Source organism: Branchiostoma floridae, chromosome 16 (genome assembly GCF_000003815.2).
Source record: "Branchiostoma floridae strain S238N-H82 chromosome 16, Bfl_VNyyK, whole genome shotgun sequence".
Classification (NCBI taxonomy): domain Eukaryota; kingdom Metazoa; phylum Chordata; class Leptocardii; order Amphioxiformes; family Branchiostomatidae; genus Branchiostoma; species Branchiostoma floridae.
In genome coordinates this window covers 2,394,845-2,410,557 of record NC_049994.1, presented here as the reverse complement: position 1 = coordinate 2,410,557, position 15,713 = coordinate 2,394,845, and the positions used below count along the sequence as shown (strand labels likewise).

Below are 15,713 nucleotides of genomic sequence, written 5' to 3'. Positions count from 1 at the left end.
ATCAACTTCTCATTTCAAATTTCAATCATGGAAGTGTCTTTCTACAAATTTTAAACAATTTTACTTTAAGATGAGTCATATATATATATATACATATGAAACTCACTACCGGTTACAATAAATGTCATAGTTCTGATGTAACTTTCGTCGCACAGATTCGCCATGCATCAGTTAGTACATTTATACGATACATTACTAGTGTTTGGCCATTTCTCTTTCCCAGTTTGCTACCATGGCAGTGGCATAAATTACCGCGGTACAGCTTCCAGGGCAGATTGTGTGGAGTGGTCAAGGGTGCAGGTAGTCCTGTTTGTTATGTTAGTGAACGCGTACCCCTGGGCTAATCTGGACAGCAACTACTGCCGGAACCCTTATGGGGTCGAGCAGCCATTTTGTATGGTGGATGGCGGAGACGGATACGGAGAGTATTACACGGCGCCATGTGATGACATCATGCCTTGCAGTAAGTTGTATTTCCAAGATGGAATAACTTTCCTGGACCATATTCCCATGTCACTCGAACCATATTCCCAAGGTTACTCGGACCATATTCCCATGTCACTCGGACTATATTCCCAAGGTCACTCCGACCATATACCCAAGGTCACTCGGACCATATTCCTAAGGTCACCCGGACTATATTCCCAAGGTCACTTGGACCATATTCCCAAATTCACTCGGACCATATTCCCAAGGTCACTCGGACCATATTCCCAAGGTCACTAGGACCATATTCCCAAGGTCATTCGAACCATATTCCCAAGGTCACTCGGACCATATTCCCAAGGTCACTAGGACCGTATCGCCGAGGTCACACGGACCATATTCCCAAGGTCATTCGGACCATATTCCCAAGGTCCTTCGGACCATATACCCAAGGTCACTTGAACGCATTTCCAGGTTTTCGGACATGTATGTATGAAAACTTGTCAAGAGTCTTGGTCTGTATCTTTATCTATATAGCCAGTGTAACCGCCCTTGAGCGTAACACACCAGCTTCTGTATCTGTATCTATATAGCCGGTATAACCGCCCTTCGGCGTAACACACCAGCTTCTGAATCTGTATCTATGTAGCCGGTATAACCAACATTCGATGTAACACACCAGCTTCGCAGGCACGCGGCGCGGCAGCAGCTGGTCGTATTACACTGAACAACCCGTCACACCCAACTTCTGCTCATCGCCTCTGATCTATGCTGAAAATAAAGCATGATGATTCCTATTTCATTTAGAAGGCGTTTGCTTGGACATGGGTCTTCCAACATTCGGTAGTAGAAGCCCTGTCAAGAGGTTCTACCGCGTGGGAGAAAAGGTCACGTACACCTGCGACGAAGGGTACACTCTGGACTCCAGACATACCAGCAGAGTCAGGTGCCTCCAAGGGGGCATCTGGCAATATGACAAGCCCAGCTGTTCAGGTGATTGTGAGAGATTTGTCGGTCTGAACAATTCTGCATGTTCTACAAAGATGTGCACAGTAAAGTTAGCGCTTAGAGGAAGTTTGAACGTGTCGCATGAACATTTGGTATGTTTTCTTCAAAGCAGTTGTATCACTTTCTACATGATCAATGTATTTGTCCGAGCCGAGATGAGAGCAAAAATACGATATCATTATTATATGAAGAGGAATCTCTATTTGTCAGCTATAAAAGAAACGTTTGCCACAGTTATTAAACAGAAACATTTTCTGTTTCTTTCTGGACATAATAACTAATCAGTTCTGTCTGCATGTACAACACATTTAAATACCTCTAAATCATATTACGCATAAAATACTTTTATTTTACATTATATTTACGTGTGCCCAAAGGTCAGATATGCCTTTCAGCTACCTTAGTTTGCTAAATTATAAAATCTGCTTAGATGTCTCTTCTTGTTTTACAAATGTAGAAGTATTTCGACAACTTTGCCTACATCACTGTTTTGTGCTGTGACTTACCTCATCTAGTATTCCAAACATCTTGGCACTAAATTCGATCTTTATTTGATGCGTCTTAATAATACCCCTGTCACATTATCCACGATCTTTGGGCGTATCGATGGAAGATCGGCCATATTTAGATCGACAGAGGTTTGCGCGTATTCTTCACCTGAAAACCGTCAATGTCACATATAAGCCATACTTTGTACCTTGTACAATTGTTGTGCAAGAAGTTATTATTATAGGCGAGGCCCGAGCGATTGCCGCAGAATCGTCGTCCGGTCGATTTTCGCCAAATGTGACAGGGGTATAACCATGTGTATGCACCATCCCCCTCCTTAGTGGACATCAAAGGTACGCTGCAAGATGACCTGCTCTACGGGTACAGTCCCAACCAGGCGCCTGATGCTGACACAGCAATCACCTTCAGTGGCACTGTGGAACAGATCACCGACCTGGTAAGCTTTAGTATCTCTTATATATGTGAGATTCTTCTAGATCTATTTATAGACAGTACAAAGAGATAACAGAATTTAAGTAATTGATGTTGTAACTCTTATTTTTCAGGACGAAAAGAAGGAGCTTCTTGTAGCCACTTTAGTCATCGAATTCGTAAGTAGACGCAGTTATAGCACATTCAGGCTCTTTGAAAAAATATTCCATTTTGTCGTTTTGCATTTCGCGACTTTTCCACGAAGTGGAATAATATTCAGAAAATTAAATTGTTTGCCAGACCTGGCAGGACAGCCGGCTGACGTGGTGGCCAGAGTACTACGGGAACATCCAGACCCTCATTGTGCGGGACAGCAGCATCTGGACACCTACATTTACTCTGAAGAGGAAGTATGTGATGGTCTCTTAGTAAACTATCATCATATCATCAACATCACATCATGTTAAATATGTTATTAATATGATAAATGGTATGTGTGCGTTTGATTGTGTTTATGTGTCTGTGTACATGCGTGTGTTGAGAAATCTGTTGACCTTCTTCCAGAACGAAATCAGCCATGTTATTAGAAATAGTATGATGTTTTGTTTGTTACCCCACAGTGCCGATGGTAAGTACCAAGGCTTGCAAAAGGGCGTACCGATCCTGATCAGACCCGATGGTACTGTAACATGGAGGGTGGAGACTCTGACAAGCACCATCTGCGATGCAAAGCCGTTCTTCTTCCCTGCTGACACCATGGAATGCCACATCTGTTTCTCTGTGTCCTCTGCAATTGAACAAACCATAGGTAAGGTGCTGTGAATATGCCACGAATTGATTTTATTTCATTTGTGTTTATTTGAGTGGAATAAAGATTTCCATTACCTTATTTCAGGTTAGGCCGCTTCCAGAAATATGTATTGTTGTATCCTAAAGATTGTACTTGTAGAAATGACACTAGGGAGGAACCATATCTGTAGTTTTGGAAGTGAAACTAGTTTGATAGTTGTAAAAGTGGCACCAATATGGAAGCCATGAAGGTAGTTGACAACTTTGCACGTGATAGTCTACCGCACTAGTGCCAATTTTACTACACTAGTTCACTTCTTGAACACTGGAATAAAAACGTCATTTATTCCAATTTTTTCGACCTAACTCATTATTTTGCAGAGGATGTTAATGATGCAATTTGCTTAATGCGGCCAAAGATAAGAATATCCGAGACAAAGAAAACTAATCATGCCAGGAAATATCTCTCATTGACAATCATTTTTTGTAATGATTTGTGAAACACAGAATGCGGAGGGGGCAGTACCTGTGACGTCTGGTCTCCCCCACAACAGGAGGGCGAATGGAATCGGAAGGACAAGATCTTCGCAGAAGGCAACAAGAAGGCGTGCTTCGCGGTTCATCTGGAGAGGATCCCGCTGTTCCACATCGCCACGACCGTTGGGCCCTGCGTCATCCTGGTGGTGCTGATGACCATCACCTTTATCATGCCCATAGACAGGGGAGACCGGATCTCCTTCGGAGTGACCATCCTGCTCTCCATGGTCGTGTCTCTCGTGTTTGTCACGGAGGTACTTCCTGTTAAAGGGGCGCTGCCGTTTTTCGGTGAGGACAGAAAATTGTCATATTCTTATTTTTGCTCATATATACACGACGAAGGGGTCACCCACACGTCTTAAGATAGAATAAACAAATAGATACATAGACTGATTTTCTTTAGCTCCTTAGTTACCTGAATGGACTTCGGGAAGGTGGGGAATGTAATTAACGTAATAACTTTTTTTTAAATTCAAGAACCTTTAAGTTATTTTTCAAGGACCAATCAGATAAAGCCATTCAGAGAACATTCGGGTATCTGTTAATTGAAAAGAGTAGGAGTCCTTTCCGGTGTGAGTGGACTTGTAGCTTATGCTCTTCAGTGCAAACCTGGCAACGACGTAAGATGTTTTACCGGTTATGTACTGAAACAAAACAAATGCCATGATTCATATTACAGCCACGCTTATCGTCGTCTGCATGGGGCTGATGGGACTTTTCCTGTTCTTCACCATGTACATCATCAGCCTCCACGACAAGGAGGGGAGTCTGTCACCAATGGCCAAGACTTTCTTTCTCCACTACATGGCAAAGTATGTTCTACTCGTTACAACACAAAGGTTTTAGACTGCAAAGACCAAATGAAATAATGCGAATTGGGTACATTCAGGCATTCCTGTTTCTATAAAAATGTATCATCAGAAAAATTGCAAATCTCTTATCCTCGAAAACATTTAAAATATGTCACTTTAGTTTAATGTAGCAGGTTGAAGCAGCCCAAACCAGCACCTAAGTGGATTTCCGTGGGAGGAAGATTTCATAGTGGATTTTGAGAGAGTTTTGTTGAATAACAGTGGTCACATTTTGTAATGATCTGAACGTTAGATCATAGAAATTGATATAAACATTGGTTAGAATATTACACATCATCATCTTACCTTCTTGCTGATGTTTGATAAGGTTACTGTTGCTCGGAGACCTCACAGAGAAGGAGGCTGGCCCGACCGGCAAGAAGCTGGCCTGGCCTGAGCGGGCCAATCGCATGGTCCCTGCCGATGACGCGGCCAAGGTCGACGGAGAGGAGACCACAGACAATGTCTACGAAGAATTGGCGGAGACCGACGGAAAGAACCCGACCGATGTCTTCGATGGTATGATAAAGGTTGAGGTCGAGAGCCAAGCTCAAATCTCCGATGACGTAGTGAAGGTCGACAGAGAGACCCCAGCTGATGTCTCCGGTACAACAGGCGACATCCCTGCCGAAGCCGTGGCGGAGACCGACGTAGAGACCCCCGCCGCTGTCTCCGGGACACCCCGCCAGCCGTCCAGCCCGCCCACCCGCCTGGAGGCCGCCGTGGAAGAGCAGACCTCTTGCCTGCGTGACCTGATTAGCATCGTTCAGGAGCAGGCGGTGAAGTCCGAGCAGAAGGCGGAGGAGGTGATCCACAGCCTGGAGGAGCTGGCCAAGGCGGTGAAGGGCGATCAGGAAGTGTCCGATTACACCCTGCTGACCAAGGTACTGGACAGGCTGTGCCTTGTCCTGTACGTCATCAGCGTTGCTGTGGCCGTGCCCATTTCCATGTATCTGGGCAAGTAAAGATAGTGTTCAGACCCAGGGGCTCCGTGAATACGCCCGAGCACAATCACAGCATAACTGTTACTTATTTACTTCAGCTTTGAATGATCTATATATACAGCTAGAGCTGCCCAATTGTTACAACGGGTTAGTCCGTCAATCAGATATTTTGAAGGTAAAATAAAATATATTTCCCTTTTTAAATAAAAAGTCTCTAAGTGGAGCAATAATGTAATGTCTGCTAAGCTTGTAGAGAATTTTATACAGACAAGATGTTGTATTCAATGTAAGATAAGGAAAATGCTTGAAGTTCATTTTATGATAATTTCTTTGCATGGTATGTTGTATCTACCCTATCGTACTAACCACGGTGTGGATTGTTTTTGCGGTATTTGTAAATGTCATACATATAAAATAATGTGTTATAAATTTGCATCTCTACGTCAACAACAGTAAAATGCTGTTGTCCGGATTTTGGTGTTGCGACAACAATTCTACATTAAGTACCTTATTTATTGATTCATTTATTCATCCATTCATATAAGTAGGAAAGGCATGCGACTTTAACCCTAGTCAGCTTTTTTGTCATTCTGCGAAGGGGATGGGTGGGCATAATGACCATTTATGTGAATTTATCGGTGACTTCTCAAAATAACATCTTAGATTTTGGCCAATGGCGACATCAAACCAGCATGAAGAATCACGAAAGTTACACTGAATTGTATAAGATGTAATTGAGTAAGAAATGTAAGAGATTCATCAATAAAACCTCGGAACTAAATCGTTCAAACAAAAAATCAGCAACTTTTGAAAAGTATGATTATACGCGGTCTACATTTTGTGCAAATTGACTGTTTTACAGCCTCACAACACCGCCTAGCGGGCAGTACCAGTGCAGCAACAAAGTGTAATTGTAGACGACCGGTAGTTTATCTAACTGTTTAATTTGTATCCAATAAACATGATGGACTGGCTCCTGACAGCCGCACCATGCACTGGGTAACGCTTGTTCACCTTTATACGCAGGGTAACATATATACGTTGCATTAGAAAGACGGGTATTTAGGGATATCAAGTCGACGGACGATAGTTTCAAACTACTTGAAACCAACGTCTGTCGACTTGATATCCCTTAATACCGTGTGGATTAAGGACTTTACGGATAAGTTCTCTAGACAAAAAGCATTCCAACTGAATAACTACCTTGTGCGCTTGGAAACTCAGTTAACAGAACTTGATAAGAAAATAGATGAGACGTTAGATAAAGATGCTCTTGGTGTATATGCACAGGTTAAGTCAAAAGTAGAAACTATATAAGAATATAAAGCGAAATGGGCACAAGTAAGATCTAGAGAACAATGGATCGAAAAAGAGAGAGCTCTCGTTCAAAACAAAACACCATTACTAGATTAAAGCATGAGAACAGAGAGGAAACAAATCCGTTTAAAATTTTAGATTTGGAGGCAGCTTTCTATGAAAATCTTTATTGTTGTGATAATCCTGCTACTGACGAACAAATCGACACATTTCTTGAGTCGGTTGATGTACCCTCTCTTTCGGATGAGGACAGACTTCTGCTTGATGATCCTGTAACAAAAAAACGAATGTTTTTCAGCTTTGAAATACATGAAGCAAAATAAAGCTCCCGGAACTGACGGCTTACCAGCCGAAATCTACCTGAAATTCTGGAAAGAAATAGGAGACATGGTCTTCGAATCCTTGAAAGAAGGGATAGAAAATAAACGCCTTTCAGTAACACAGAAGAGAGCCTTATTAAAACTTATTTATAAAAAGAATCCCAATATGCTTGGGCAGGTCTTTTATACTCTAACTATAAATGAGGACAATTTCAGATGTCCAATAGGAATCGTTGTAAGACAATTCAGACTGAAGACAATTTGAATTTCAAAGAAAACAAGGGTAAGGCAAACTCAAGCTTAAGACAACTTGGATTTCAAAGTATAGCAAAGATAAGACACAGTTAATGCAAATGAGTCAATTAGCTCATGGTGTTTTAGTTGCAGGAGCTAAAAGTTTTGTTGGGGGGGGGGGTGCTATGTCCCAAGTGCCGGAAAGCTCCATGCGTAGCCCCCCCCCCCCTTTTTCTGTTGAGGGTGGGATTGTATATCCTCTCATATATGGCCTCTCTCACTCCCCATTCAAACCAGCGGGCTTCACGGTCTAGGATGTCGGTAGATTGGAGGTTGAAGGAGTGTCCTGGGTTATGTTCTAGGTGGTTGAAATTAGCAGAAGAGTCGCCGTTGGCATTGGGTTTGCAATGTTCTTGGTATCTTGCCTTTAGTGCAAAATTGTCTTTAGCTTGAGTTTGCCTTACGCTTGTTTTCTTTGAAATCCAAATTGTCTTCAGTCTGAATTGTCTTACAACGGTTCCTATTGGACATCTGAAATTGTCTTCATTTATACTTACAGTATAAAAGACATGTTTCTTCAAGATCACTTCGGTGACACTGACGAAGGATAGTGGATTGTATTCGTTACGTCTGACCGTTTCAAAACGATATCCAGTTGCGTGAGTAACTACTTTTGGGCGTATCTTATTACATGTATGTCTAACCTACATCGACGTAAATTTACAATGGTCTTACACACAATAATAAGTTAATTGCAAATCTCTGCCCGAGGGCTATTTGCAGCGGGAAAATAGTGTAGAACAATATCATACGTGTGTAGTCTACAACGACTCTAAACACTGACGTATTGGGTTCGACTTCTTTTTTGAGACAGTGGAAGACGAAGGATCCCACCTTTTCTGTAATGTTTTTTGTGATGTTAAAAATCAGGGTGGAATTTAGTGGCCTCTTTAGGAGCTCTTTTCTTTCGTGATCGTAGAAGGGTTTGAATACTAAATACTATTTCATTATAGTACACCCCTTGCCTACACATCGAATCACAGAGAAGTCAGAACTTTCTTCATTCGTCAGGACCAAGGAGGTTGAAAAGAGAACCTCCTTAACAGGAGTAAGTGCGATCAAAGAGCCCATTGCATACCGACCGTAGTGAATGTTGTTACCGTCTTATAAAGAAGAGCATTAACATTTCTTCCCTGCCTGCTGAATGGCACAAAGCAAAAACCGTTTTATAAAGGAGTTTATGACATTTACTGTCTGAGAATACAAACTTTATAGGAAATAGTTTCATCAGCATTGTGAATCACTGTTTATACCCCCTGTCAACTAGGAAGGCGCTCTCGCCGCGTTCTCTCTGCGGCCTCAAGTTTGACATATCGGATTCAATGGAAATTATTTTTACTGCGACCTAAATAGGATATGTGTAACCTTCATTTTCACACAGGGTATATCATACAAATACGTAAAAGTGTGACTGAAAAGACAACAAAACACAAAGTGTAAAAAAATTCAATTCTGTTCTATACATTTGTTGAGCGATATGTCAAATTTAACCCTAAAATAAAACGGCTTGTGCTAGAACAACCAAACTTGGTGAGTTTTCCTAGAATATTGTTGGCAACAATTGAAAAAAAAAATGAGTAAATTTATGATTTTTCGTGTTGCCATGGTAACGGGTTTCTGAAAGGCAAATTTTACAAAAATCACTAATTTTGGTTTAAACAATGGGATTCTAAGATTTTTTTGCTAAACTAAACATCTTTTCATATATCTTTAATATCTAACACATCTAAGTAGAACATTTATAATCAAATATTCATAAATTATGCTAATGAGATGACGTAATTGGTCAAAATCCAAGATGGCCGACAATATCATGATGAAAAGTATAACATGCTTATTTTCACTCAAATTTCATCACTACTTGGTATTTTCTTACAGAAAACATTCATGTGAACGTTTTTAATCCATTTTCAGGGGTTTTTAGTGTTATATGTTGAAAAAATGTATCTTGAAAAATTTAAGGTTGATAATCCAAGGTGGCGGATAGCTAAACTACAGATGACGTCATTCTATGACATCATTTTGACGTCGTTGCGTCGGTTTTGACAACAGAAGTCTTATAACACCTAAATATTAGTAAGAAACCTTTATTTGTAACTTTAAGAATAACATATTTAGGTATTATGGGAATTCCCCCCACGTGGCTTTATGCATAACGTTTGAGGAAGGGAAATTGGGCTGTTAGATGGTTGCCCGTGTAGGCCTCATGAATGATCTGTTCTTGGACAAAATAAAGCCAGTGCTAAACTCGACATGAGTCCCCTTGAAGATTGCAAAAGGACAAGAAGAAGAAGAAGAAACATGATATTAATATAACATTTCACTCGATACCATACCTAGGGGTATATCAAGGCACTTCATTATATCATACCTAGGGTATGGTGGAGTGAAATGAATTGTATCTTAAGATTTTAACTCATACCACATTCAATAAGTAACTTGGTTCTCAGATTTGAAAAAAAATCGTAACTGAAATAAGCATAAATCAGTATAAAAACAGAGTTTGAGGGAAAGTCTTGTTTATATGATGACGGTCATGATGATGATGATGATGAATGGTTATTAGGGTAAAAAAATCTCTCGCAGCCTTTTGGCTGAATTGCGGATTTCATACAAATATTTGTTTTTTCAGCCAACGATAAAGAACCAGAGCGCCATGAGTATCAGGTATCTTCTGAACTGTTATATAAACATTCTGGCGTTTGTATTTTGGTCAGGCACATTGTCAAAGAAAACACACTACGAGGGCACTGCCGCGTTCATTGTTCTGGAGGATTGCTTTAACTGGTATGATGCGTTGTTCGCGGGCCCGGGGTGGGGTTGGGGTTTGGTGGGTATAAAATGCAATATTCAAATTCAGCTATCTAAGCCTAAAGCTGCATCTTCTGGAGCCGTTTCACGCGTGGCATACAGTTCTGTCGCGGTGGGACTATGTTATCCAGCAGACGAGAGGGTGGAGAAGGAATTGCACTCCCCTCCTTGGCTTCACCATCAAAAGTCATGTGCAGGTCAGGCAAACAGGTTGCCGAACCCACCGGCAAATGCCTGTCTGCCAGTTCATCTGTTGAATTGACAGGAGAATCCAAATCTTTACTTATGTGTATAATTATTGCAAACGATTTCTAAAGATTGAATGATATCACATTGACATTTTACAAAAAAATGTCATGCCGTGGAATTATTCTATTTTCATGTGCAAAACAATAGAATGATACATGGTATGCAATAATGGGGCCGGCCGCGTAGCACAGTGGTAGTGTATTCGGCCCGTGACCGAGAGGTCGCCGGTTCGAATCCGCCTGCCGTGTTGCCGGTCTTGTGCCCTTGGGAAATGCACTTTACACGACTTTCCTCAATTTACTCAAGTGAAAAATTAGTCGTCCCTCGGATAGGACGTTAAATGTAGGTCCCGTGTGTGGGGAGATCCATACCCTATGCACGTTAAAGAACCCCCACACGTGCGATGGTGCGGTGTGTGTTGGTCCAAATCCTACTGTCGGGAGTTGGTGATTCACTTCAAATCACCCGGATGGAGACCTGGCGAACCTCTGTCTCGTATCAGCCACATGGTGAATTACATCATTCACCCGGGCGGTAGACCTGGCGCATCCCCGTCTTGTAATTAGCCATACGAAAGGGTATGTCACCCCGTAAGGGGCAGTATAACCCCGTCTTGTGTAAACATGTGCGAACATGTTTACATTTGATCACGTCGACCGATGATGATGATGATGCAATAATTCTTAAAGTGTTCAATACAATCGCCAGGGTTATATTTTTGGTAGCGCTTGTATGTATGTATGATGTAGAAGACCATCATAAATGGAAAACGTTTAGCCGGTCTAAAAAGGTATATCTGCAGTAACAAGGCGCGGTATGATCAAACAGAAGATATTTTCTGATTCCGTTTTACAATGTGCATAATTTATATATCAAAGCGTCAACAGTTATACAATAGAATCATTTTACACCGTTTTATACATGTTAACTTGTGTATTGGCAATAATCTTCACAATTTGTTTTGAATTGAGCACCCTAGCGCCGAGTGATGCACATATTCACTCTTGGCGGGGTCACTCTCATGCAGTCATCGGCCGAAGGTGCAGCGGCGCCCTCTGGCAACTTGAAGGTGAAGTGTTTCAGGAGGGAAGAAAATAGCAGAAAGAGCTCCATCTTAGCCAGCTGCTCACCGAGGCAGACACGGCGGCCTGTAAAATGGGATGATGCGAAAATGTAAGAAACAAAAGTAAAAAAAGTTCAACAACACCAACTGTTGGGTTATAACTGATAATGGAGCGTTAGAAGGTAAAATTTTCTTCGGAACTGGGACAGTAGCTTCAAATCGAGGAAAAATAATTCTAAGGATTTTTCGGCTGAATTTGAGTTTAATAACTTACCAGCAGAAAAGGGTAGGTATGAGTCCGGCCTACTGACCACCTTGCCTTCGGTGTCCAGAAACCTACGGGGGTCAAACTTCTCTGGGTTCGCCCAGTATTCTGGGTCCATATGAGCTGACCACAGGTTGGTAAGGACCTATGTAGCGAATAAATGATTTTCGAGGCTCTCTATATACATCATGAGCCATAACACGACAAATATCACCATTATTCATACTAAAAAAATATCAACGTGAAAATACCAAGAATTATATTCTTCTACAAACCTCACTTTCCAGTGACGTCGACTCAGTGAACCATGGGAGGTTCTAGTAAAGAAATGCAACGATAACAATAACGAAACGTAAAGATCTAGAGTACTTATAAGTTACTCACCTGCGTTCCCGCTGGGATATCATAGCCTCGGAAGGTCGTGTCCTCGTTAGGAGCATGAGGAGCATTAAGGGGAGCCACAAGTCGGATTCGCTGGGTCTCCATGATAGTAGCCTCGGTATACGGCAGCTGGGACCTGTGGGCCAGGGTGGGCACGTCATGGTCTGTTCCCAGGACACTGTCCAGCTCAGATTGGACCTGTTACAGATCATTCTCACATGAATCAACAAAGCTTACTACAGCTATAGCAGTGTAAGTGTAACAGGGTTTTATTTTTATCTTTAAATAATGCATCTGAAGTGAGCACATTTGAGCTGTGAATTGTGTTTTAACAGATGACTACATGTATATCTATTTCATATATTTGGACTCAATAATGTATGTGTGCTGTAAAGTTGATTTATCCTGATTTGAACTTTACATTGATTATGATATTTGCTCTTGTATTTATGTGTATTATGATTTGATGTATCATTGTTATGTTGTAGGGATGGCGGCTTCGAAAAGGTGTCCCTTGACACCTGTTCCGCCATACCCTCCATTGTCAGAGTGGAGAATCCAAATATATAAATAATTGAAAAAATAAAAAATAAAAATAAAACTTTAGAACTTGAGAATCTCGAGTACGCATGCGCAGAAATTGTGGGTTGTACTTCAAAGGCATACGTAAAATTCAACCCTGTACAAGATAGCAGACCTTTGCACATCTAGACAATTTTTTCACTTGCAGAGAAATCTTGAATTTTGACCTAGACCACAATGCATTACGTAACATATGGTACCTTCTGCTGTTCTTCTGGACACAGAACCATGTAGAGAATGCCCCATCGCAAGGTGTTGGCTGTGGTCTCCGTTCCAGCAAAAAACATATTTTGAATTATCCACACAATGTTCTCCTCTGTAAAACAGTCGGTTTTCTCCTTGGTCTGTAGTTCGGTGAGGATAAGGTCGATGAAGTCTCGTGGATTCTCGCTATCCAGGATCTCGCGATGCTTCGTAATTTCTTGTCGAAGAAATTCGTGGACTTTGTTAATGCACTCAACAAGAATCCTGTTTGTTGAGTTTACTGTGATAAAAACAAAATTCAATATGAAATCGTGTAGAAAACAACTGTTTATGTAATCAACATCATTGCTGTGTACGCCCACGGCCATGTTGGCGCCCAGGTGTTTTGGACATGAAATTATTGTCCGATGAACACTTAAAGTAAACCGTCTACAGCTCAACGAAAAGAAGTATGAGGGTGAACATCAGCCATACATACTAGCCAAAAATCAAGTTTTTAAACAAAAGTCCAGGTATACATTTCAGATCCTACCTCCTGGTATGAATCGGAGAAAGGGAAACACCATCATCAGCTGACTGGATCCATGTTCAAGTTGGGAGAGTACCTTGTGTACAATCTTCATCAGTTCGACGAACTTTTCATCATCGTGGTCGTAACGTTTTCCGAACACCATGGAACAGACGATGTTGGAGACTGACACAGTCAGGCTGTCGGCGATGTCACGTGGATGTGCGTCCCCTTGTTCGGACAGCTTGAAAATGCACACTACATGGGTCAGATTGTGCATCCTCTCATACCATGCTTGTATTTTTGTCAAACCAAGACCCTGCACTACCTATCACTTGCTATCGCTTCGCAGACATCAACCAATCACGTCGCAGCCTACAGTCAAGAGGCAACGTGATTGGCTGACAACCTTCCCTCAAATAACAAGAGGGTTGGAATCTGACTCGGTGGTTTGTGCTATATTTGAAAATGAGAAAGATTTATTTACTCACTGACTCAAACAATTATCAAGATTGTCGTCATTTGTGCCATATTGCAACGTAATCCAAGACTAATGTATGTTTAAAATGCTTAAGGTGAGAATATGCACAGAATACCTTCAGACAGAGCTGACGAGCCTCTTCTCTGATGTGTTCTTCTACGCTGCCTGGTCCCATTTTCATTCCAAGATTTTTCAGCGCACTGACGGCAAACCTACGTTTTTCCAAGTAGGCTGGGTTGAATTTTGTGAAGGCGATGTCTGTGAGATAAATATGTGGTATGTCATGGATTGAAAGACTGAAAACATAAGGTGATTTTGAAAGTTGGTGACCAGGTGTTGATAAAAAATAAACTGGCTAATGCTTGTTAACCCTATTCAGACCGGGCTTTTTTGGTCATCCCTGGACCGTGGGGGGGTGGGGGGGGCTTTGGAGGCCCTCCACTTCTAAGTCCTATAACTCTTATATGACGTACCGTAGGGCCACCAAATTTTTAGGACATGATTTCGAGATAATATCTGACAATTATTTGACGTTTGACGTTACGTTGACGTAAGATGACGTAATTATGACGTCATCAATTTGATTATATTGGCCGGACCCATGAAAAAAAGGGTATTCTCAGAAAACTTCAAGTTATGATACGAAAATGTAACAGCAAGTGCAGATAACAGAATAATAATGTTTATTACGACTTGTGTTGCCAATAGCAACATCATTGACGTCACAATGACGTAAAAAATGACGTCATGCACATCTAAGATGCGAGTTGGGCTCCGCCATATTAAATCCACCACCTTGAATTTTTAACAATCCTTTTTTGCAACAAATAATCACAAATGGAAAAAGACTAAATTCATTCATTTAGATGGTTTTTGATGAAAAAAATACTTGGTAGTTACAAATTTTAAGGGATAATTAGCTTGTTATTCTTGATCTGGCTATACGGTCCGCCATCTTGGATTTTGGGCTGATGACGCCATCAAATTAGCATAATTTATGCATATATCATTATGAAAGATATGCTAAATAATATAAGATTTTATTTATGTAACAAAATAGCAGTAATATAGCAAATAAATGTGAAAAATACATTGTTAGAACCAAAAATAGTGATTTGGGGCAAAACATCCTGTCAAAAAACGGTTGCCATGGCAACACGAAAAAATGGAAAGTTTGTCAAACTTCGGAAAATTGTTGCCAACAATATTTTAGGAAAACTCTCTAAATTTGGTGGCTCTAGCGTAAGCCGTTCTGGCGTTATAAGACATCGAAGTTGGCGCGGGCCTCAAAAGCCACCCCCCCCCCGTCTGAATAGGGTTAAGCCGGGTTTATGACAGGTAGAAGATCAGCAGATACTAATTATGCAAATACGTCTCTAACTTGCATAATTAATTTGAAAGTGTCCTAATTCTTCTAGGTACACGTAGTAAATGATTGGATTGCCAACATTGTTACCTGTGTATGTTAGGTAAAGGTGTGCATAACCTAGCATAAATTATGCAGATATGAAAGTAATTTGCATAATTAGAATACTTCATGAAGGTATGAGGTCTCCGAACTCTTGCATTTATCATGGGTTGTGCAAACACTTCTCTAGATACGAGCTAGTACCAAACTTCATTACTTACAGGATATCATCAGTTAAAAAAAAGTGTACATAGTTGCACAACAAGCTATGGTATGATAGTGATATGACGACAACGAATCTTTTGGTGTCCATAGCCGCATCAGCTGCCTGCGTCTCCGTTCTCTGACGCTCTC

At 41.1% G+C, this 15,713-nt stretch overlaps 2 protein-coding genes and 1 long non-coding RNA gene across 3 annotated transcripts in view; 2 read left to right on the top strand and 1 right to left on the bottom strand.

Moving 5' to 3' along the window:
• Positions 1–1,277: 1,277 nt before the first annotated feature.
• LOC118432710 lies at positions 1,278–2,741 on the top strand. Its single transcript, XR_004833119.1, has 4 exons — positions 1,278–1,419; positions 2,265–2,380; positions 2,490–2,534; positions 2,656–2,741. It is a non-coding gene; the product is annotated as an uncharacterized LOC118432710 (long non-coding RNA).
• A 639-nt stretch (positions 2,742–3,380) lies between these two features.
• Positions 3,381–5,497, top strand: LOC118403458 (neuronal acetylcholine receptor subunit alpha-2-like). The gene is made up of 4 exons (XM_035802173.1): positions 3,381–3,414; positions 3,652–3,969; positions 4,361–4,493; positions 4,861–5,497. Exons 1-4 carry the CDS (start codon positions 3,381–3,383, stop codon positions 5,495–5,497), a joined length of 1,122 nt encoding a protein of 373 aa, XP_035658066.1.
• Positions 5,498–11,175: 5,678 nt separating this feature from the next.
• LOC118403457 (cytochrome P450 2U1-like) overlaps positions 11,176–15,713 on the bottom strand; it is a 13,180-nt gene continuing 8,642 nt past the window's right edge. The window contains exons 2-7 of the mRNA XM_035802172.1: positions 14,067–14,209; positions 13,495–13,714; positions 12,959–13,242; positions 12,180–12,374; positions 11,805–11,940; positions 11,176–11,615 (exon numbers count right to left, since the gene is read on the bottom strand). Of these exons, the coding sequence (XP_035658065.1) occupies positions 11,443–11,615; positions 11,805–11,940; positions 12,180–12,374; positions 12,959–13,242; positions 13,495–13,714; positions 14,067–14,209 (1,151 nt within the window). The 3' untranslated portion in view covers positions 11,176–11,442. The remainder of the gene's footprint in view (positions 11,616–11,804; positions 11,941–12,179; positions 12,375–12,958; positions 13,243–13,494; positions 13,715–14,066; positions 14,210–15,713) is intronic.

Excerpts from the sequence above, each read along its gene's own strand:
- LOC118403458 (XM_035802173.1), top strand. The coding sequence starts at position 3,381 with ATGGAAGCCATGAAGGTAGTTGACAACTTTGCAC. Across the intron at positions 3,415-3,651 it reads GGTAGTTGACAACTTTGCAC|AATGCGGAGGGGGCAGTACC; the intron begins GTGATAGTCTAC and ends TGTGAAACACAG. Across the intron at positions 3,970-4,360 it reads AGGGGCGCTGCCGTTTTTCG|CCACGCTTATCGTCGTCTGC; the intron begins GTGAGGACAGAA and ends TTCATATTACAG.